This window comes from Sebastes fasciatus, chromosome 3, assembly GCF_043250625.1.
Source record: "Sebastes fasciatus isolate fSebFas1 chromosome 3, fSebFas1.pri, whole genome shotgun sequence".
NCBI lineage: Eukaryota > Metazoa > Chordata > Actinopteri > Perciformes > Sebastidae > Sebastes > Sebastes fasciatus.
Genome location: NC_133797.1, coordinates 35,339,777 through 35,363,643, shown reverse-complemented (window position 1 = coordinate 35,363,643; position 23,867 = coordinate 35,339,777). Strand labels below are relative to the sequence as shown.

Here is a 23,867-nt window from a genome sequence, read left to right as displayed (position 1 = left end):
GAAACATTGCACACCACTGGACTGAGTAAATGCACATACATTACACTCAAAGAATGAAAAAAAAGGGACTGTTCAACACATAATTCACATTCAAATGGACTGTTGAACATGAGGAACTTTTGACTGTGGATACACTCAACATACACATTTACATGACACTGTTGCAGGCTATCATATCACGCCCATGGACCTGTATTAAAGGAGAGTGTAGTTGACTTGGACATGCTGCACAAATAGAACTGTTAACAAGGCAGCAATGGACTGTGTCGAAACAATGCGTAATGAAGGAGGTCAAACAAATGACCAAAAGAGAAAAAATGGACACTGAACGACACTGGGTATTTATCCATGTCTGAAGGAATGTATGAAAAGAGTTCCAGTCTGTAAAACTGCACTACTGCACTATACAAGATAAAATGTAGCAGGATTGTTAGTCTGAAGTGGTACTAAGGATATATTTTGATGGTATTCACTTTAACCCTGTATTTGCACTAAAGGTCAAAGGTTAACATGTTGAGGACAACATCTGTTTTGAGGGGGAGTATGTGACAGGCAAGAATAATGCAAGAATAATTAATGTTTCAGGCATAATTCATTTATTTAGAGAAAAGCTAATTTCTTTGTTGTCTCAGTTATTACTGTATCATTTTCAGGACATGTCATTTAATTTTTGGATGTAAATATGCATAAAAACTGGTCACTGTAGAGACTACGCAGCACATATGCAGTGAAATAGAAAGAGGAATAATGCAGATAGGTGATGCAGATCCTTGTGTGTGTGGGTTGATTTTGCGTTGATCTGTTGGTAATGCCTCGGGGTTCCAGTAGGGGGATCGCGCTCCTCTTCCTCACTCAATACAGAGACGAGTGAAGGGAAGAGCTGCGTGTGTGATTCATTCATCCTTCTCTCTCACTATTTCCCCTGTTTAAGGGGCACAACACGAGCACAAACGCGAGACCCAGCGCTGACTTTCGTTGACTTAACGGCCACAGGTGTCGCTGTTAACAAGCATTTCTGATTCTTACAAACAGTCCCTTTAAGAGGGGAGGGATGTAATGAAGTGACTGTTGGTTTGTTATTACAGCCCAGAACCAGTAGAGGGCTCCAATTATCTATTTCCAAAAGAATTTCAGACCAGGTATCAGTATACACAGCAGAAATAGTGGCAATCATTATTGCATTACAGTGGGTTGAAGAGGTCAGACCTGACAGAGTGGTGATATGCACAGATTCAAAAGCTGTTTTGGAAAGTATACAGTCAACAAAAGCTGTAAGGCAAGATCTAATCATTGAACTGTACTATAGGTTGCAGACTGCATAGAGGGGTATAGATATATTAATCTGTTGGGTTCCAGCACATGAGGGGGTGAACGGGAATGAGTTTGCAGATAAACTAGCAAAACGTTTGCTGCAAAAGGAAGTAACAGTACCAGTTTTACTTGGGAAAGGAGAAGGAAAAGCGTTGATTAAAAGGAAAGGAGTGGAGATAGGGCAGAAAAGATGGGAGGAGGACCAGAAAGGAAGGAGATATTTCAGAATACAAAAGTCGGTCATAACAAAGAAATATAAAGAAAGGAACAGAAGGGAGGAAATCATCATAACAAGACTCAGACTGGATCACAAAGGTCTTAATGGCACTTTGGCTTTAATGGGGAAAAGGAAGAGTGATAAGTGTGGGGGATTGTGGTGTTAAAGAAAATGTGCAGCATATCCTAATTCATTGTAAAAAGTATGAGGCTGAAAGACAAAGACTACAGGACCAAGTCAGAGAGGAGGGACGGGATTGGGATTTGATGGGATACAGGGAACAGAGGATGAGGGGGTTGAAGGCACCAGGAAGGCATTATTAATGTTCTATTAATGTTCTGTTAATGTTCTATTAATGTTCTTAAGAGACACAGGATTGGTGGGTATAATTTAAGAGTAGCAGTAATGTTTAAAATGACATGATTTTACACACTCTTGTACAGTAGGTGGCGGTATGCACCTTAAAGTTGGTTGCAATCCGCCAGAAACTGAGAGAAGAAGAAGAAGTAGAGGGCTCCAGTACCATAGACCTGGCAGGATTACCCAGAGTGAGGTGCAGCGTGTATACAGCCCGTGCAGCAGAGGCTGTACTCCCATGTTGGGCATGTTGTAATACTATTAAGTTGTTCCTGCAATAAATCTTTCCGACAAGCTAGTATGACATGGTTGGCACCAGTGGATTCCTTGGGTTAAAGGGACTATTTGTAACTTTCAGAAATGTTTGTTAGCAGCGACACCTGTGGCCGTAAATTCAACGAAAGTCAACGTCGGGCTCGCGCCTGCTCGCTCTAAATATACCTGAACGAGCATCGCTCAAAACAGTGAGGCAACACACGTCAGCTAAAAGCACAATATCACTCTATATTTCACCTGCTTGGCAGTAATGTTAGCTGACCAGACGAAGGTCTCTTCATGAATCAATGCTGATCCTAGTGTTGGCTTTTCCTGCTTCAGCGCAGGCTGAGCGCAGGCTTCAGCAGTGGGGCTCTGCAGCGAATCTCCCTGCTCTCTCCCCCCGCAGCCAGAGTGAACAGGGAGACACCGGCACCCGGTCAGTAACGAGATGATAAAGTTTCTCGTTGCAGAGCTCCGTCACTTCACAAAACACGGGGAACCTCTGTTGGTCTGGAGGAGCTGCAGCATTTAGTTCTGCACAAACGTCCACTAAACTAACTCTTCTGCAGTGTGGAGTGAGCGCGCGTTCACGTCTAGAGGTGGAGCGAGTACGCGAGTACGCGAGAACGCGCGCGCTGTCTGAGTGAAGGCAAGCAGGCAAGAGGAGACGAGGCTCCAGCCACACGCGAACGCGCATATGCGAACGCGCACGTGTCCCGACCCGGTACATTTATGCGCTTAAAAAGTTACAAACAGTCCCTTTAAGTTTTTTTCGAATTTCATATGATACCAGCATTTTCCCTCTTCTTTGAAAACTGAGCACGCTACAATCCCTGAAAGACAGTAATAAAATATTAATTTCTAGTGTGTTAGCGTGTTTTGGAGAAAACACAAGATGTTGAGTTTGGATGAGCTGAACAGATCACCCACTCATTGACTAACCAAGTTAGTCAAGTCTGCCTTGAGAGAAACAGTATAGATGAGGAACTGAACTGTGATCATGTGAACAGTTTCTCAAGAATAAACATCTATTTCCCAAAAGCAGAAGTGAAGCTTAAAAGATCAAGCAGGATATCTAATTAAAGACTCAACTTCACAGAACTTTGACAGTTTTAAGATTATATCTCTGTGTGCTAGCAGTTTTGTCACGGCAACATCAACACCGCAATGAAACCTGCTCAATCTGAGGATGTCAGAGGTTAGGTCAGTGTAACGACGGCTCGCCGTTACGGGAGTAATATAGTAATTTGTGTGTATGTTTAACTATAATTACTAGACGTATGGATTATTGAATACACTTAATGAACACACAGAGGTATTAATTAATTAAAACAGTCAATAACATGCCCAATTTACTACTTCCGGTTTCCGTCTCCCAAGGTGCGCGGGTGAAAGAGATCCCCGGGGACTCGCGCCCTATTAATAGTTCCGGGAGGGCGAAACCAGTGGGAAGTGGGTGGAGGGGAGTTCGGCGGGACTGTTTATTGTGTATTTGTGAAAGGGTAATGTTTATGGATATTTATTGAAGATAGTTAGGTGTGTATGTATTTATTAAGAGGATTTATATGTGGGAAATGTCTTTAGGTACATAAATGTGGATATTTTTGTATATTGGTGTGGTGTTGTGTTTTGGAAATGGTATGGGCCAATATAGGGGAGTATAAAAACCATGAGTTTGGGTCCATTTGGGGGAATACTACGGTGGAGGCAACATGGGTGACGGGTGTGAAAAGGAAAATAAATGCTATTATGCTGAAATGCCATCCAGACTGATCCTCATTTCCTCCATGACCGCTCGGGGATTCTAACAGTCAGTATAGAGGTAATGTGGCCTAGTGAGGGTGAACATGACAGATACTTAAATGTTGGAGCTCTCTAACAACATAAATGAAGTTGGTTCGTCAACCTGTTGTTTAGATGAAAACATATTATCAACAATATTATCGCTTTATGTAAAGAAACCTGTGTAAAGAGACACATTGCACATTAAAACTAGTGGACAATAAGCAGTTAATTGCAGAATGGACCATTTTAAATGTATGAGGCTGTAAGGACTTCTTTCTGATGTTTTAACAAACAACAAAATACTCCTTAATTCATCCATCCATCCATCTTCAACCGCTTATCGGGTCGCGGGGGCAACAGCTCCAGCAGGGGACCCCAAACTTCCCTTTCCCGGGCCACATTAACCAGCTCTGACTGGGGGATCCCGAGGCGTTCCCAGGCCAGAGTAGAGATATAATCTCTCCACCTAGTCCTGGGTCTTCCCCGTGGTCTCCTCCCAGCTGGTCGTGCCTGGAACACCTCCCAAGGGAGGCGCCCAAGAGGCATCCGTGCTAGATGCCCGAACCACCTCAACTGGCTCCTTTCGACGCAAAGGAGCAAGGACTCTACTCCGAGTCCCTCACGGATGACTGAGCTTCTTACCCTATCTCTAAGGGAGACGCCAGCCACCCTCCTGAGGAAACCCATTTCGGCCGCTTGCACCCGCGACCTCGTTCTTTCGGTCATGACCCAACCCTCATGACCATAGGTGAGAGTAGGAACGAAGATTGAACGGTAGATCGAGAGCTTTGCCTTCCGGCTCAGCTCTCTTTTCGTCACAACGGTGCGGTAAAGCGAATGCAATACCGCCCCTGCTGCTCCGATTCTCCGACCAATCTCACGTTCCATCGTCCCCTCACTCATGAACAAGACCCCGAGGTACTTGAACTCCTTCACTTGGGGTAAGGACTCATTCCCTACCCGGAGTAGGCAATCCACCGGTTTCCTGCTGAGAACCATGGCCTCAGATTTAGAGGTGCTGATTCTCATCCCGACTGCGTCACACTCGGCTGCGAACCGATCCAGTGAGTGCTGGAGGTCGCAGACCGATGATGCTAACAGGACCACATCATCTGCAAAAAGCAGCGATGAGATCCTCAGCACACCGATCTGCAAACCCTCCTCCACCCGACTACGCCTCGATATCCTGTCCATGCATATCACGAACAGAATTGGTGACAAAGCGCAGCCCTGGCGGAGGCCAACCCCCACCGGAAACGAGTCTGACTTATTGCCGAGGATCCGAACACAGCTCTCGCTTTGGGCGTACAGGGATTGGATGGCCCTGAGAAGTGCCCCCCTCACCCCATACTCCAGCAGCACCCCCACAGTATCTCCCGGGGGACCCGGTCATATGCCTTCTCCAAGTCCACAAAACACATGTAGACTGGATGGGCATACTCCCAGGCCCCCTCCAGGATCCTTGCGAGAGTGAAGAGCTGGTCCGTTGTTCCACGGCCAGGACGGAATCCGCATTGTTCCTCTTCGATCTGAGGTTCGACTATCGGCCGAACCCTCCTTTCCAGCACCTTGGAGTAGACTTTACCAGGGAGGCTGAGCAGTGTGATACCCCTGTAATTGGCACACACTCTCTGGTCCCCCTTTTTGAAAAGGGGAACCACCACCCCGGTCTGCCACTCCTTAGGCACTGTCACCGACTTCCACGCGGTGTTGAAGAGACGTGTCATCCAAGACAGCCCCTCCCCACCCAGAGCCTTCAGCATTTCTGGGCGGATCTCATCAACCCCCGGGGCTTTGCCACTGTGGAGTTGTTTGACTACCTCAGTGACTTCCACCAGGGTAATTGATGATGGTCCCCCATCAGCTTCCAGCTCTGCCTCTACCATAGAGGGCGTATTGGTCGGATTCAGAAGTTCCTCAAAGTGCTCCTTCCACCGCCCGATTACCTCCTCAGTTGAGGTCAACAGTGTCCCATCCTTACTGTACACAGCTTGGATGGTTCCCCGTTTCCCCCTCCTAAGGTGCCGGATGGTTTTCCAGAAGCACTTTGGTGCCGACCGAAAGTCCTTCTTCATGGCTGCTCCGAACTCCTCCCACACCCGCTGCTTTTCCTCCGTCACGGCAGTGGCTGCTGCTCTTCGGGCCCGTCGGTACCCTGCAACTGCCTCCGGAGACCTCCGAGATAACATATCCCGGAAGGCCTCCTTCTTCAGTCGGACGGCTTCCCTGACCACCGGTGTTCGAGGGTTGCCGCCCCTTGAGGCACCTAAGACCTTAAAACCACAGCTCACCGCCGCAGCTTCAGCAATGGAAGCTTTGAACATCGTCCACTCGGGTTCAATGCCCCCAACCTCCACAGGGATGCCAGAAAAGCTCCGCCGGAGGTGTGAGTTGAAGATCTCTCGGACAGGGGCCTCCTCCAGACGTTCCCAGTTCACCCTCACTATGCGTTTGGGCTTACCAGGTCTGTCCAGAGTCTTCCCCCACCCTCTGACCCAACTCACCACCAGATGGTGATCAGTTGACAGCTCCGCCCCTCTCTTCACCCGAGTGTCCAAAACATGCGGCCTCAGATCAGATGATACGATTACAAAATCGATCATCGACCTTCGGCCTAGGGTGCTCTGGTACCACGTACATTTATGAGCATCCTTATGTTCGAACATGGTGTTCGTTATGGACAATCCATGACTAGCACAGAAGTCCAACAACAAACGACCACTCGGGTTTAGATCAGGGAGGCCGTTCCTCCCAATCACGCCACTCCAGGTGTCTCCATCGTTGCCCACGTGCGCGTTGAAGTCTCCCAGGAGAACTATGGAGTCCCCTACTGGAGCCCCATACAGGACTCCATTCAGGGTCATTAGTCTCTATTTCTCTTCATCTCCTTCTCTGTGATAAGTATATATTTTGATATGAGAAACAACATTTAATCAGGGAAATAGTTAAGAGATAATGGCTTTTAGAGAAAATCGTGTTATTTATTTCTTTGAACATTACAGATAAAGAGAGTCTAATCTTCAAGGAAGTGAAGAGGGAGGGGGAAATGAGGTCATCATAACACACAGACAAATGGTGTTTTTAGATAAAACAATTAAACATGCAAACAAAAACAAAAGAAAAACAAAACAGTATATCTTTTACACTGCATGATACTCAAAAACACAAAAGCCATTAAAGGATCTAAGGATGATTAATTACATGATTAAACACACTGAATGTAGGTGTTTAGACAGAATGAATGCTAGAATGTAAAAGAAAACAGAAAAACTAGAAAGGCCTGTATGTGTTTGTGTACATGCATACATGATGATGAGCCACTAACCCTGCAGCATATTGATTTACAGTCTGGTGGGTTTGGATGCAGAGTTATGGAGGCACCACCTTTTCACAGATCCAGTAGCTTTGCTTTTTACATGGTACATCGTTCCAGTTTTTTTCTTTTTCATAGTCCCATATTTCTGCACAGTCTTCATCATTGTTGTTGTTGGGCTCCCCAAGGTACCAGTAGCTGAAACCAAACAACAAATAATGTGTTTTTACCAGAAAACACAACCAGAGCAGCATGTAGCCAAATTAAACCTCATTATTGTTATTATTACACTGTCTTGTCAATAGGGAGTGTGTCAATAGTTTTACATTTCTGGTGACCCAAGGTTTACACTAGCAGCAGTAGAAAGGCAAAATGCTGCAGCACACAGGGAAACATTAAAGCAGGAAGTGGGTAGAAATGGAGGAAATATGATTAAAAAAAGTTATTTTTATAAAACGCAGTGATGTTATGTGATGTGCCGAGGCTTCGGAGCGTGTGTCGAGTAATCCAGGAAGTTTTCTGTGAAGCGCGTATCAAGGCTTGTATCGTTTTAGACAAATGAGGTCATTGAAGACGCCCGAAGCCGAAATACAGTTGAGAACTTATTATTCTTGAATAAAAACGAATAATGTCTCCCATCTATCATTTTCCTTTAGTTACACAAGCACATTCACTGCCCTGTGCCCGGTTAAACCACTGCCACATATCCGGAATATGTGTACCTGTCTTACACTGTTTGACCGATAGGTGGTTTCGTGTGCATATGAAGCCCAGATGAAGCCTCGTGAAATGAACCCTTTTGTTAACCAATTTGCTGGAGAGCTTCAGCGCTTCATGAAGCTTCATCTCGCCATCACTAATAAAACGGTCACTATATCCTGACAGTAGTGCATGAGACAGGTAATCTGAATAATAATCATGTGCCTCTGTGTCCTCCAGTGCTCCTAATGGCATCTGCAGACCGGAGGTAAACAACCAATCAGGGCCGAGCTGGAGCCTGCCGCCTCTGAGCAGCTGTCAATCACTCGCAAACTCCGACCAAACGGTCAAACTAGGCAGCGCTGATGAAATATGAATCAATATTCTGTTACTGTAATGCCTATTTCTCAACTCAAATGTTTTCAGAATCATCTTGTAGTGTACTGTTTAGCTGTAAAATGAGAAGGTTTGTGACTCGGCAGCCATGTTGAGATCATGGATGTATTAAAAGAGCTGGATACAGCGTTGGAGGCGGGGCCCCGGTCACTCCTATGAGAGTTGCTCATTGGTGCATGTAGCCTAAATGGCTCGACTTCCGTCTGGAAAAGTACCCAGATCTTGGCGGAGTACCGTCCGAGATGATTGGCGGAGTAGCGTCCGCTCGGTCACATGACTTGGTCACGGGATCCCAACGTCACGCCGTCGTCACGACTTACGCTCCAGCCTCGGTCTGGGTCTCACTCACATGAACGGAGGAACGGAAATAACTCTGGATTCAGCTATTAGTGCGTTTTACAACTTTAAAACTTTTGTTAACATTAAAATAACTATTTTCTAATTTTAGATAACTATCAATTTACCATTTATAAATGATGGATATTATAAAGTGTTACCACTAATTTAAACAGAAAACATAATTAATGAACCTTGTGCCCAGCGCAGTCCCATCCACCCATTTCCATATCCTCTCTGTTTCACTGTCAGTCAGTCCGATCCATGTGTTCCGCTTGTATTGACTTCCAAAGTCCTTGTTCACAATAAGAGAAAGAAACAATAATAAACAAAACTTCATTGATTTGATTTCACACTTTTTCTCTCGTGTCTCTCACAGACAGATTTCACTTTCATACACACCTGCTCCTCTTTGCTGTTGATGATCATCAGGTCTGCACCTCTTTGTTGACAGAAATCTCTACTCTTTTGCCAGGACTTGACATATTGAGAAAAGTAATAGCAACTGTGCTTGAAATACACCCATTGTGGTTTGCAGTTAGTAGCTGTTGAGGATAACAAAACCGAAGAAAACAAATTCTCAGTAAAATAAATTGAAATAAAACATGTAAAAGGAGATAGAAAAACCTTTTTATGATGTTGCCGTATCTTTTAGTTTCCGTGTTACAGAGGTGCAGTTAGTTTCGTCCTCATACTCACCACAGGAGCTCAGCTTCCTCTTCAAATCTTCTCTCTCTTCAGTCAGGTTTTTGATACTGGCCTCAAGATCTGGCGTCTTCGCACCAGAACTGCCTGAAAGAGCAGAAAGATTCACTTTTGTCACTGTAGTTAACACCAATGATCTTTTTTTATACCCAAATTAGCTTTTTTCTATTGTAGAGTTTTCAGTTGTGAAACAGTACATGTCCTCATATACTCAGAACATTTATCATCATCATTCATCAACAGTCATCTAGAACATCTCTCCCAATTCATTGTCTATGGAGCAGCTCCACACTTTATACCCTATGACATCACAAGTTTGAGTTTTAGATATCTAGTTTTTGGATTTAGGAGAGAGTTGTTCATGTTTACTAATATTTTTTGACTGTCTCAGATGAATTAATTAATTATAAAGTATGACTCAAAACTGTTTTTGCTTGATCTGAATATACTATAATATCAGCGTAATTCTTGTAATTATAATACTCTCCGATCATCTACCAGACCATGACTTTACACAAAAGCATTGCTGTTTTATCATTAATCCACTGATCTATATATATTTAGAAAGCACTCATGAGATATCATTATCATAGCTGATAATTGTGTTTAGTTTCAGTCTCTGGGTTTATAATACTGAGATGGTGAATTAAAATAAAAATCACAGGAGGAACAGGGTGAAGTAAGATCACTCACAGAGAGCGAGATGCAGGGAAATGTTGACAGCAGCTTGTAGGACACACAGGAGTCCGAAGCTCACAACAACCAGTCCGAAGAGTTTTTCCTCTGGATACAGAAAAACACACACACACACACACACACACACACACACACACACACACACACACGCACACACATCATTATATATTAACATTATATATTATTATTAGGCAGAACAACCAGGCATGATATTACGTTTTTTGAACTGTTTTTATTTCACTTCTCCTCCAAACTCAAACATAAGAACAAGATACAGAGAGTATGATGCTGTCAGACAACCTTAAAGTTACTCACTCTTAGATGAAGGGTCCGGCGTCATCTCAGCCTCCTCTTTAAAGACAAACCTCAAAATACTTGACCCAGCAAATTATGACAACCAGCTGCACTGATCTGTAAGCTGCTTCTTCTTCTCTGGTTCGGACAATCTGATTGTGATAGCGGCACTCTTTCTGCAACTTATTATCTCTCACACTTCTTCATTTTGCTATCTGTCCTGTACAATCAAGAAAGTTTCCTGTCTTGAGTGTGTGAAAATGTGTTTTTCACCATATCAGGAAAGCCAATCTGTACATACTTTTTTTTAGAGCCATTATAAAACAAATAGTTGTTGGTGTGAGACCACCAATCTCTGATGGAGGAATTAAATACAGCTAATATTGCTAAGCTAATTATTGTTTCACCCAAAACTCTACAATAAGTTATGAACACATTCACATGAAGTATGCGGGAGTCAGTCAAAGGCAACATAGCAGAAATGACTTGAACATAGTACACACACTCCTTCAGCTGCTCCTTCATATAAAAGTTAAGTCAGTTCAGCTCCCAGCTAGACATGAAGCGATAAAGCACAGGATCAGTTTCTTCAGAATTTTCTTTACTTCTGAAGAAAAGTTCTGTCTTCATTTCAGGGCTTTCTTCCAACTGGTCTCTTTCTTTAGTCAGCTCAAGGCCGGCTTAAGGCATAGGCCATATAGGCGTCTAGGGCGCCATCTTCTGGGGGTCACTGGTCACCCTCTAAAAATAAATAAATAAATAAATAAATTGAAATTGAAATTGAAAATGAAATTAAAATAAATAAATGCCAGTGGCCGCCCCTCCTCATTTTCTACATTGAGGTAACAAATTAACAAATAAATAAATAAATACATACACTTTTCACCCCTGTAACTCTCGTAGTGAAACTGACTAAACACTTTTAAGCCAACAATATCAGGGACGAATTGTTTTTTTATATCATAATAGATACACTTATTTATGAAAAAATTAAAATCTTGATTTTTGTCTTAAAAACATTGTGATATCTGAAGGGAGGGGACTCCAAATCCGAATTTCGCCTAGGGCACCAAAAGGGCTAGAGCCGGCCCTTAGTCAGGTTGTTGTAACTGGTCTCTTTCTTTAGTCAGGTTGTTGTAACTGGTCTGTAACTGGTCTGTAACTGGTCTCTTTGTTTAGTCAGGTTGTTGTAACTGGACCATCTCTTCATCTTCAACACCTGAAGGTTACATGTAATATTTTGCTTGTTTGTATTGTCGCTTCTCATAATACAACACACTGAAATTCAAAGAAGTGCTTAGTGTTACCACAAATACGTGTGTGTGTGTGTGATTTTAATGATGTTCAAAGGAGCAAAAGTCACTCTTTAAAATGCTGCCATCCAAAAGTATGGGCCCTATATTATATACCATTGACAACATATTAACTATCTATCTAAATAATGTTTATAGATGCTTTACAAAGTATTTATAAACCATTTAACAAGGCATTATAGATGTAATGTAGTGACTGTTGGTTGTTATTACAGCCCAGAACCAGTAGAGGGCTCCAGTGCCATACACCTGGCAGGATTACCCAGAGTGAGGTGCAGCGTGTATACAGCCCATGCAGCAGAGGCTGTACCCCCATGTTGGGCATGTTGTAATACTATTAAAGGGACTGTTTGTAACTTTTTACACGTATAAATCAATCCGGGTCGGTGACCCATGCGCGCTCACGTGTGGCTACGCTGTTCAGACAAGACTCCAACACAAACTACACGGAAGCACCAAAACCGCAAAGTTCTATCTAGTGAAGCTCGTCTTGCAAAACAGTGTTGGCTGCTGTCGGAGGACGCGGGGGAGACCGTAGCTTTGGTCTCCAGGACCGGAGTCTCTGCTGTACTCTACTCCTCTGCTCCTTTGCCTGCCTGCCTTCACTCAGCTCGCTCCACCTCACGTGCATGCGCGCACACTACAAACTGCAGAAGAGTTAGTTTAGCTCTGAGAATATCTAGTGAATGTACAGTGGACGTTTGTGCAGAAATAAATGCTGCAGCTCCTCCAGACCAACAGAGGTTTCCCGTGTCTTGTGAAGTGACGGGGCTCCGCAGCGAGTTACGTTATCGTCTCCGACCAAAACTCCGGTGTCTCCCCTGTTCCCTCCGGCCGCGGTCGGGAGGCTGAAGCAGGAAAAGCCAACACTAGTATCAGCAGTGATTCATGGAGAGAGCTTCGTCTGGTCAGCTAACATTACTGCCATGCAGGTGAAATATAGAGTGATATTGTGATTTTAGCTGACGTGTGTCGCCTCACTGTATTGAGTGATGCTCGTTCATGTCTATGTAGGGCGAGCACAAGCGCGAGCCCGACGCTGACTTTCGTTGACTTAACGGCCACAGGTGTCGCTGTTAACAAGCATTTCTGATTCTTACAAACAGTCCCTTTAAGAGGGGAGGGATGTAATGAAGTAACTGTTGGTTTGTTATTACAGCCCAGAACCAGTAGAGGGCTCCAATTATCTATTTCCAAAAGAATTTCAGACCAGGTATCAGTATACACAACAGAAATAGTGGCAATCATTATTGCATTACAGTGGGTTGAAGAGGTCAGACCTGACAGAGTGGTGATATGCACAGATTCAAAAGCTGTTTTGGAAAGTATACAGTCAACAAAAGCTGGAAGGCAAGATCTAACCATTGAACTGTACTATAGCTTGCTAAGACTGTATAGAGGGGGTATAGATATATTATTCTGTTGGGTTCCAGCACATGAGGGGGTGAAAGGGAATGAGTTTGCAGATAAACTAGCAAAAAGTTTGCTGCAAAAAGACATAACAGTACCAGTTTTACTTGGGAAAGGAGAAGGAAAAGCGGTGATTAAAAGGAAAGGAGTGGAGATAGGGCAGAAAAGATGGGAGGAGGACCAGAAAGGAAGAAGATATTTCAGAATACAAAAGTCGGTCATAACAAAGAAATATAAAGAAAGGAACAGAAGGGAGAAAATCATCATAACAAGACTCAGACTGGATCACAAAGGTCTTAATGGCACTTTGGCTTTAATGGGGAAAAGGAAGAGTGATAAGTGTGGGGGATTGTGGTGTTAAAGAAAATGTGCAGCATATCCTAATTCATTGTAAAAAGTATGAGGCTGAAAGACAAAGACTACAGGACCAAGTCAGAGAGGAGGGACGGGATTGGGATTTGATGGGGATACTGGGAACAGAGGGTGAGGGGGTTGAAGGCACCAGGAAGGCATTATTAATGTTCTATTAATATTCTATTAATGTTCTATTAATGTTCTATTAATGTTCACTATTAATGTTCTATTAATGTTCTGTTAATGTTCTATTAATGTTCACTATTAATGTTCTATTAATGTTATTACTATTGTTCACTATTAATGTTCACTATTAATGTTCTATTAATGTTCTGTTAATGTTCTATTAATGTTCACTATTAATGTTCTATTAATGTTATTACTATTGTTCACTATTAATGTTCACTATTAATATTCTATTAATGTTCTATTAATGTTCTATTAATGTTCACTATTAATGTTCTATTAATGTTCTGTTAATGTTCTATTAATGTTCACTATTAATGTTCTATTAATGTTATTACTATTGTTCACTATTAATGTTCACTATTAATGTTCTATTAATGTTCTATTAATGTTCACTATTAATGTTCTATTAATGTTATTACTATTGTTCACTATTAATGTTCTATTAATGTTATTATTAATGTTCACTATTAATGTTCACTATTAATGTTCTATTAATGTTCTATTAATGTTCTATTAATGTTCACTATTAATGTTCTATTAATGTTATTACTATTGTTCACTATTAATGTTCTATTAATGTTCTATTAATGTTATTATTAATGTTTTATTAATGTTCTATTAATGTTATTATTAATGTTCTATTAATGTTCACTATTAATGTACTATTAATGTTCTTAAGAGACACAGGATTGGTGGGTATAATTTAAGAGTAGCAGTAATGTGTAAAATGACATGATGTTACACACTCTTGTACAGTAGGTGGCGGTATGCACTTTAAAGTTGGTCATCCGCCAGAAACTGAGAGAAGAAGAAGAAGAAGAAGAAGAAGAAGAAGAGGGCTCCAGTGCCATAGACCTGGCAGGATTACCCAGAGTGAGGTGCAGCGTGTATACAGCCCGTGCAGTAGAGGCTGTACTCCCATGTTGGGCATGTTGTAATACTATTAAGTTGTTCCTGCAATAAAACCAGCTCGACTGAAGATGAAGTCTCGCTATGTGGTAATTGATATCCCAAGATATCACAATAATCATCAGTTGCAACTGAACTAGCTACCGTTAAAGACAACCGGTGGATGATATAAGTTACTGTTTTTAACTAATAATACCGGTTGGGATGATAAAACAAGAAGCTATTAAGAAATTAAATTAAATTATTATTAAGAAACTATTATCTGAAGTTACCGGCCAACTTGAAATCACCTCTGACGTGTTTCACCACAACTTCACCTTTAATGAGTTAACTCACTAGTAGCTGGCTAACGTTGCTACTTCGGTCTACCTCTTTTTTTTATCAGCTCAACTGATGATCAAGGCTGGAAACATTCACAACAACTTTATCTCATAGACTGAACCTCCACACTTTCACACTTTCAACTCCTTTCCACTCCGCCCTCTTTTCTTTAGAGGGGTAGGGGACAGGGGATGTTCGGGGGGAGATAAAAAGTCAACAATAGTTGTCACATAGAAGTGGTGTACACATCATCTGAAAGCTGGGAACCTGAAGATTAAGTTGAGATGAAGCTCAGCACTGTGTGTCAAGTTGTTGTAGTCATAAATAAGAAATAGAAGTTAATTAAAATGAATTGTGAAAGTGATGACAGAAGTATATGATGGTTATTCCCATGCTCTATTATGTCTCACAAATTGATGCAGCCATTTGTGGGTTTATACCAGATTTGGTGATAAATTTAACTATTTTTTATCACTCCAGAATTGATAAAAATGATCAGTAATCCCTCCAAAATACCACATTAAGACCCAAAGACCTCGAGGAACACCATAGAAAAAGTCATGCTGTGATTTGGTATCAAAAACTTTTGACATTTGGAGATTTCTGCAAGAATTGGTGATTAGATGGCGAGCACTTCTGTTCTGGAAACTGCTCAGAAACCCCCTTATTATCAATCTACCTAGGAAATCCTCTGAATGCTCTCGGTCTGTAGTTTGTGGCTTTAAAGTTGCATGAGGCTGTGATTATCCTAGAGGTCACCACAGGTCATTATATACAGTGAGGTCAAATTTCTAAAATGGTTTCAATACAATGAAATGGCTACTATGTGGATTTACATCATCACACAAGAATACAGTTGAGCTCATTGGAGCCACAAGAGTCTCAGCTTTACAGTCATACCCAATTTATGTAATTCAAAGACTGTTTAGGGACCCCAATATGCAGAAATATTCAAATACACAATTTTAGAATAGGTGAAAATAACACATTTATACTGCATTAAAAAAAACTGCATGTTTTGTTGCCCCAAGCTGATTATCATAAAGTGGGCATGTCTGTAAAGGGGAAACTCGTGGGTACCCATAGAACCCATGTTCATTCACATATCTTCAGGTCAGAGGTCAAGGGATTTTTTTTAAAATCGCCATGTCAGTTTTTCCTCGCCAAAATTTAGTGTAATTTTGTAGCATTATTTAGCAATCTTTCCGTCAAGCTAGTATGACACGGTTGGCACCAGTGGATTCTTTAGGTTCAGTTTTTTTCTAGTTTCATATGATACCAGCATCACTACCTTGAAAACTGAGCCCGCTACAACCCCTGAAAGACAGAATAGCAGCCGGGCCCGCCGGCGGGCCGTCAGAGTTTTAAGGGGTATTATAAAGTATTATAAAGTATTATAGTCCAACACCACCAGGATTAACAATACCTGCTGAACACCTTACAACCATCCTAATGATCATTTCGTCCATTGTGTGTACATATTTATCTGTATTTCACTTTGTCTTGCAGAAAATAATGTTGTCAAATTAAACCTAGTCAAGTCTGCCTTGAGAGAAACAGTGTACGTGAGGAACTGAACTGTGATCATGTGAACAGTTTCTCAAGAATAAACATCTATTTCCCAAAAGCAGAAGTGAAGATTAAAAGGTCATGCAGGATATCTAATTAAAGACTAAACTTCACAGAACTTTGACAGTTTTAAGATTATATCTCTGTGTGCTAGCAGTTTCCTCACGGCAACATCAACACCGCAACAAAACCTGCGCAATCTGAGGATGTCAGAGGAGATACAGCACAGTATACAGCACAGTATTCGGACCCCAGGAAGACTAGCTGGTGCCATTGGTATCAGCTAATGGGGATCCTTTTTAAATAAATAAATAAATAAATGTCGGAATAGAGGTAATGTGGCCTAGTGAGGGTGAACATGACAGATACTTAAATGTTGGAGCTCTCTAACAACAGAAATGAAGTTGGTTCGTCAACCTGTTGTTTAGATGAAAACATATTATCAACAATATTATCACTTTATGTAAAGAAACCGTGTGTAAAGAGACACATTGCACATTGAAACCAGTGGACAATAAGCTGTTAATTGCAGAATGGACCATTTTAAATGTATAAGGCTGTAAGGACTTCTTTCTGATGTTTTAAAAAAACAACAAAATAATCCTTAATTCATTAGTCTCTATTTCTCTGCATCTCCTTCTCTGTGATAAGTATATATTTTGATATGAGAAACAACATTTAATCAGGGAAATAATTAAGAGATAATGGCTTTTAGACAAAATCGTGTTATTTATTTCTTTGAACATTACAGATAAAGAGAGTCTAATATCTTTTACACTGCATGTTACTCAAAAACACAAAAGCCATTAAAGGATCTAAGGATGATTAATTACACGATTAAACACACTGAATGTAGGTGTTTAGACAGAATGAATGCTAGAATGTAAAAGGAACCCGAAAAACTAGAAAGGCCTGTATGTGTTTGTGTACATGCATACATGATGATGAGCAACTAACCCTGCAGCATATTGATTTACAGTCTGGTGGGTTTGGATGCAGAGTTATGGAGGCCCCACCTTTTCACAGATCCAGTAGTTTTGCTTTTTACATGGTACATCGTTCCAGTTTCTTTCTTCTTCAAAGTCCCTTATTTCTCCACAGTCTTCATCTCTGCCTTCGAAGCTGTTGGGCTCCCCAGTGCGCCAGTAGCTGAAACCAAACAACAAATAATGTGTTTTTACCAGAAAACACAACCAGAGCAGCATGTAGCCAAATTAAACCTCAATATTGTTATTATTACACTGTCTTGTCAATAGTGAGTGTGTCAGTAGTTTTACATTTCTGGTGACCCAAGGTTTACACCAGCAGCAGTAGAAAGGCCAAATGCTGCAGCACACAGGGAAACATTAAAGCAGGAAGTGGGTAGAAATGGAGGAAATATGATTAAAAAAAGTTATTTTTATAAAACGTAGTGATGTTATGTGATGTGCCGAGGCTTCGGAGCGTGTGTCGAGTAATCCAGGAAGTTTTCTTTGAAGTGCGTATCAAGACTTGTATCGTTTTAGACAAATGAGGTCATTGATGACGCCCGAAGCCGAAATACAGTTGAGAACTTATTATTCTTGAATAAAAACGAATAATGTCTCCCATCTATCATTTTCCTTTAGTTACACAAGCACATTCCTGCCCTGTGCCCGGTTAAACCACTGCCACATATCCGGAATATATGTACCTGTCTTACACTGTTTGACCGATAGGTGGTTTCGTGTGCATATGAAGCCCAGATGAAGCCTCGTGAAATGAACACTTTTGTGAACCAATTTGCTGGAAAGCTTCAGCGCTTCATGAAGCTTCATCTCGCCATCACTAATAAAACGGTCACTATATCCTGACAGTAGTGCATGAGACAGGTAATCTGAAAAAAGAAATCATGTGCCTCTGTGTCCTCCAGTGCTCCTAATGGCATCTGCAGACCGGAGGAAAACAACCAATCAGAGCCGAGCTGGAGCCTTGCCGTCTCTGAGCAGCTGTCAATCACTCGCTAACTCTGATCAAACGATCAAACTAGGCAGCGCTGATCAAATATGAATCAATATTCTGTTACTGTAATGCCTATTTCTGCCTCAAATGTTTGAAACATCTTGTAGTGTACTGTTTAGCTGTAAAATGAAAAAGTTTGTGTCCCGGCAGCCATGTTGAGATCAGTTGAGGAAATACCAAGCACCGCCCACCAGCCGGAGCAAACTTTCTCCGCGTCGGGATGCGACATCGCCCTGTTGGGGATTCTTTCACAACAATGACCAGCTCGCTGTACATTATCCCTTACTTGTTGCACACATTATAACATTCTATGTACTATATTAAGTATCTGTTAGTGATTACCAAATGATTTGTAAACCTTTAAGATTCTTTTTGTAAAACTTCTATAAACAAAGTTAGATGCACCAGAAACCAATTATTAACCATCGACAACATATTAACTATCTATCTAAATAATGTTTATAAATACTTTACAAAGTATTTATTAACGATTTAACAAGGTATTATAATCATCAGTTGCAACTTTATAATAGCCATCCAAACAATGTTTATAGACCTTTTACAAAACGTTTATTTTTTTAAAGTTTACAAATAATATGTTAATCATCAACAAATATTTAATATAGTATATCAAATGTTATGTGTGCAACAATAAACTGTTTAAAATAACATAGTGTTATTATTAATTAGTAAAACATATTAATTATCATTTCATTGTTCGTTAACATTAAAATGAATATTAACTAATTTTAATTGACTATCAATTCACCATTTATAAATGATCGATGTTATAAAGTGTTACCACTAATTTAAACAAAAAACATAATTAATGAACCTTGTGTTCACTGCAGTCCCATCCACCCATTTCCATATCCCCTCTGTCTCTCTGTCAGTCAGTCCGATCCATGTGTTCCGCTTGAATTGTCTTCCAAAGTCCTTGTTTACAATAAGAGAAAGAAACAATAATAAACATAACTTGATTGATTTGATTTCACACTTTTTCTCTCGTGTCTCTCACAGACAGATTTCACTTTCATACACACCTGCTCCTCTTTGCTGTTGATGATCATCAGGTCTGCACCTCTTTGCTGACAGTCTTCTCTACTCTCTTGCCAGGACTTGACAGTGGAAGAAAAGTAATATAAACTGTGGCTGAAGTACACCCATCCTAGTTGGGAGTTATTAGCTGTTGAGGATAACAAAACCGGAGGAAAAAAACTCTCAGTAAAAGAAATTGAAATAAAACATGTAAAAGGAGATAGAAAAACCTTTTTATGATGTTGCCGTATCTTTTAGTTTCCGTGTCACAGAGGTGCAGTCAGTTTAGTCCTTATACTCACCAAAGAAGCTCAGCTTCCTCTTCAAATCTTCTCCCTCTTCAGTCAGGTTTTTGATAATGACCTCAAAATCTGGCGTCTTCGCAGAAGAACTGTCTGAAAGAGCAGAAAGATTCACTTTTATTAGTGTCGTTTTTTTATACCCAAATGAGCTTTTTTCTATTGTAGTTTTCAGTTGTGAAACAGTAAATGTCCTCATATACTCAGAACATTCATCATCATTGTAAAATAGGCGTTGGTGTAATGGATACCAAACTTGTGACCTTAGTGATGCTGAGTGAATGAACCCTTAGATGATGGTTCTATGAATGTCATTTACAATCTCCACAGGTTGTCCGGTAAGAACATGAATATGATGATGATGTATCAATTAGTCCAGGTCACACACACTCTCTTTGAGATACCACTCATTTATTGATTGAAGATGGTTTTTTAAATCCTTTTGTGAATAGTGTGGATAGTGAGGATAGTGAGGATAGTGGTTACTAAATACAGAAAATAAAATAGAAAACATGAGCAGGTATTAGTAACATGAAGTAATAATAAACAAACAGTATTGTATGAAATACAATGCAAGCTAAACAGTTTAAAACAGGAATAAAAGGAAGAGAACGCAGCCTTCTGAACTTTAAGGGAGCGTCAACAAATAGCAGACTCAGGCTCTCAGGCAGTACAATGAGCAGAGTGCACACAGAGGGCGATATGAGTAATTGTGCGACGGTCCCTTAATGACGGCCGCATATGCCCGTTCACTGCGCTGTTCTAACTTAAATGATGTTGACACAGAAACACACAACTTATCATTCAAACTCTTATAGACAAACGAGTATGAGTATTATAACATGATACAGGTGACTTTAGAATTATTATAACGATGCAGTTACTAAACAATAGACAACTATAACAAATACTCACTTTCTCATGGACGCACAGGAAAAGACCATATCAATAATAAATAGAAAAGAGTCCAGAAAGGTGCAACACTGATACTGAGCTGAGTTGGAGGAAAATGAGGCTTGCGATCTGCGCAGAAGGTGATTGGAATAACAGCACTCTCTGATCACGTGAAGACCATGCGCCAAGCCACAGGCTATTGGTCCGTGCATGTGATCAATGCATGGGCTGGTGAGGGGATGCTTTTGGTTAAACTGCTGCACCTTCTGAACAATCATCATTCATCAATAATCATCTAGAACATCTCTCCCAATTCATTGTCTATGGAGCAGCTCTACACTTTATACCCTATGACATCACAAGTTTGAATTTTAGATCTCTAGTTTTTGGATTTAGGAGAGAGTTGTTCATGTTTACTAATATTTTTTGACTGTCTCAGATGAATTAATTAATTATAAAGTATGACTCAAAACTGTTTTTGCTTGATCTGAATATTCTATAATATCAGCGTAATTCTTGTAATTATAATACTCTCCGATCATCTACCAGACCATGACTTTACACAAAAGCATTGCTGTTTTATCATTAATCCACTGATCTATATATATTTAGAAAGCACTCATGAGATATCATTATCATAGCTGGTAATTGTGTTTAGTTTCAGTCTCTGGGTTTATAATACTGAGATGGTGAATTAAAATAAAAGTCACAGGAGGAACAGGGTGAAGTAAGATCACTCACAGAGAGCGAGACGCAGGGAAATGTTGAGAGCAGCTTGTAGGACACACAGGAGTCCGAAGCTCACAACAACCAGTCCGAAGAGTTTTTCCTCTAGATGCAGAAAGAAACACACAAACACACACACACACACACACACACACACACACACACACACACACACACACACACACACACACACACACACACACACACATCATTATATATTAACATTATATATTATTATTAGGCAGAACAACCAGGCATGATATTACGTTTTTTGAACTGTTTTTATTTCACTTCTCCTCCATACTCAAACATAAGAACAAGATACAGAGAGTATGATGCTGTCAGACAACCTTAAAGTTACTCACTCTTGGATGAAGCGTCCGGCGTCATCTCAGCCTCCTCTTTAAAGACAAACCTCAAAATACTTGACCAGCAAATTATGACAACCAGCTGCACTGATCTGTAAGCTGCTTCTTCTTCTCTGGTTCTGACAATCTGAATGCGACAGCAGAACTCTTTCCGCAACTTATTATCCCTCACACTTCTTCATTTTGCCATTAGTCTTGCACACTCAAGACAGTTTCCTGTCAAATAGTTGCTGGTGTGAGACCAACAATCTCTGATGGAGGAATTAAATACAGCTAATATTGCTAAGCTAATTATTGTTTCACCCAAAACTCTACAATAAGTTATGAACACATTCACATGAAGTATGCCGGAGTCATTCAAATGCAACATAGCAGAAATGACTTGAACATAGTACACACACTCCTTCAGCTGCTCCTTCATATAAAAGTTAAGTCAGTTCAGCTCCAAGCTAGACATGAAGCGATAAAGCACAGGATCAGTTTCTTCAGAAATGTCTTTACTTCTGAAGAAAAGTTCTGTCTTCATTTCAGGGCTTTCTTCAAACTGGTGTCTTTCTTTAGTCAGATCAAGGCCGGCTTAAGGCATAGGCCATATAGGCGTCTAGGGCGCCATCTTCTGGGGGGCACTGGTCACCCTCTAAAAAAATAATAATAAAAATAAAAATAAAAAGGTTTAGTCAGGTTGTTGTAACTGGTCTCTTTCTTTAATCAGGTTGTTGTAACTGGTCTCTTTCTTTAATCAGGTTGTTGTAACTGGTCTCTTTCTTTAATCAGGTTGTTGTAACTGGTCTCATTCTTTAGTCAGGTTGTGTGACTGGACCATCTCTTCATCTTCAACACCTGAAGGTTACATGTATTGTTTTGATTGTTTGTATTGTCACTTCTCATAATGCAACACACTGAAATTCAAAGGGGTGCTTAGTGTTACCACAAGTAGGGGTGTGTGTGTGTGTGTGATTTTAATGATTTTCAAAACAGCAAAAGTCACCCTTTAAAATGCTGCCATCCAAAAGTATGGGCCCTATGTATCATTTTTTCATGAACTGTCGGTATTAATAGTCCCTTGCTGTTTGACTCTCTCTACATTATTGTTTTTCACACAAGTCTTTTTAGCTTTAGTATTCCTTTAATATATATAGTCGTTTGTGTGTTTAAAAAATGAAGTGTGTTTATTACCTGAGAGAGCATGTCGAGTTCTGTTTGTCTCCACCGACACATTTTCGTAAATATCCTTTGAACTTTTGGTCTCCCTTTTCCTGTGGCTGGGATTAGCTGATGGTCTCTCTACATTAACATAGATATCCAGTTCATCCATGATGTTCAGCTGAACCGACGGTGCCGTTTGGTCCTGTGGTGCCTGAAGCCATCAAAGTCTGCAGTGTGTGCTCTTGAAATTCATCGAGTACAGAGTAACTCTAACTTCTAAAAGAGGCAGTTACTTTCTATTTACGCGTGTGTTTCTCACATCATCAGGAAACTGACGGTGGTGTGAAATAGTTTAGCTATTTCACCTTTACCTATTTGGCCTATTAGTTGCAGCTGCATGACGGTGCTTTCCATTTTGGTTGTGCAAAGTCTCTTGAATGTCACACTTAAAACATCTACGTATCTATATGTCTGTCTGTAGAGTGACAGATCCGAAGCTCAGTATTCATAGCTGCAGCACTGAACTCATTAATTTTTTTTATTTTTTTTTTGCCTTGTCGAAGTCCCGCCTTTTCTTCCGTAACATTGTGATGTCACCAAGTAATACATTTGCATAATACCTGCCTAGCTGCTAGTTTGGCACACCCTCAAACAAAGCTAGCTAGTTAAACATGTTCTAGTACAGACCCAAAATACAAGTTTGCACCGGAAAATAAGCATAATAGTTCCTCTTTAAAGGGGCCTTGCCGAGTTTTCTTGGTAGTAAACAAAAGTTATGTTTACATTTACACATACTGAGAGTATCATTGAGATTTAACAAATATGTTGAGTACATTTCCTTCAAGAGTTTGAAACCTGCATTCATGTTTATTAGCAATCAGCCTTCTTCTCTGCATTTGTTGGCGCATTGCTGTGATTCTGTATCTGTATCTATGTGCGTCCTTGTGTATGTCATGTCATATGAGAATGGCTCTGTAGCGCTAC

The 23,867-nt window shown here is 40.7% G+C and overlaps 1 protein-coding gene across 5 annotated transcripts; it reads right to left on the bottom strand.

Annotated features, from left to right (window-relative positions):
- Window positions 1-6,888: 6,888 nt before the first annotated feature.
- LOC141764912 (CD209 antigen-like protein D) lies at window positions 6,889-22,079 on the bottom strand. 5 transcript variants are annotated; one of them, XM_074630598.1, is made up of 7 exons: window positions 21,735-22,079; window positions 21,385-21,474; window positions 19,753-19,845; window positions 9,372-9,440; window positions 9,075-9,217; window positions 8,867-8,967; window positions 6,889-7,439 (listed from the first exon to the last, which is right to left on the bottom strand). In XM_074630598.1, exons 1-7 carry the CDS (start codon window positions 21,757-21,759, stop codon window positions 7,298-7,300), a joined length of 663 nt encoding a protein of 220 aa, XP_074486699.1. In that variant the 5' UTR covers window positions 21,760-22,079; the 3' UTR covers window positions 6,889-7,297. The 5 variants fall into 5 exon arrangements, 4 of the variants coding, with proteins under 4 accessions (XP_074486699.1, XP_074486702.1, XP_074486701.1 ...); XR_012593320.1 differs by lacking the exons at window positions 8,867-8,967; window positions 9,075-9,217; window positions 9,372-9,440 and adding exons at window positions 8,552-8,680; window positions 19,248-19,348; window positions 19,456-19,598 and having other exon boundaries at window positions 7,300-7,439; window positions 21,735-22,068; XM_074630601.1 differs by lacking the exons at window positions 9,075-9,217; window positions 9,372-9,440 and adding an exon at window positions 19,456-19,598 and having other exon boundaries at window positions 21,735-22,069.
- Window positions 22,080-23,867: the final 1,788 nt, after the last annotated feature.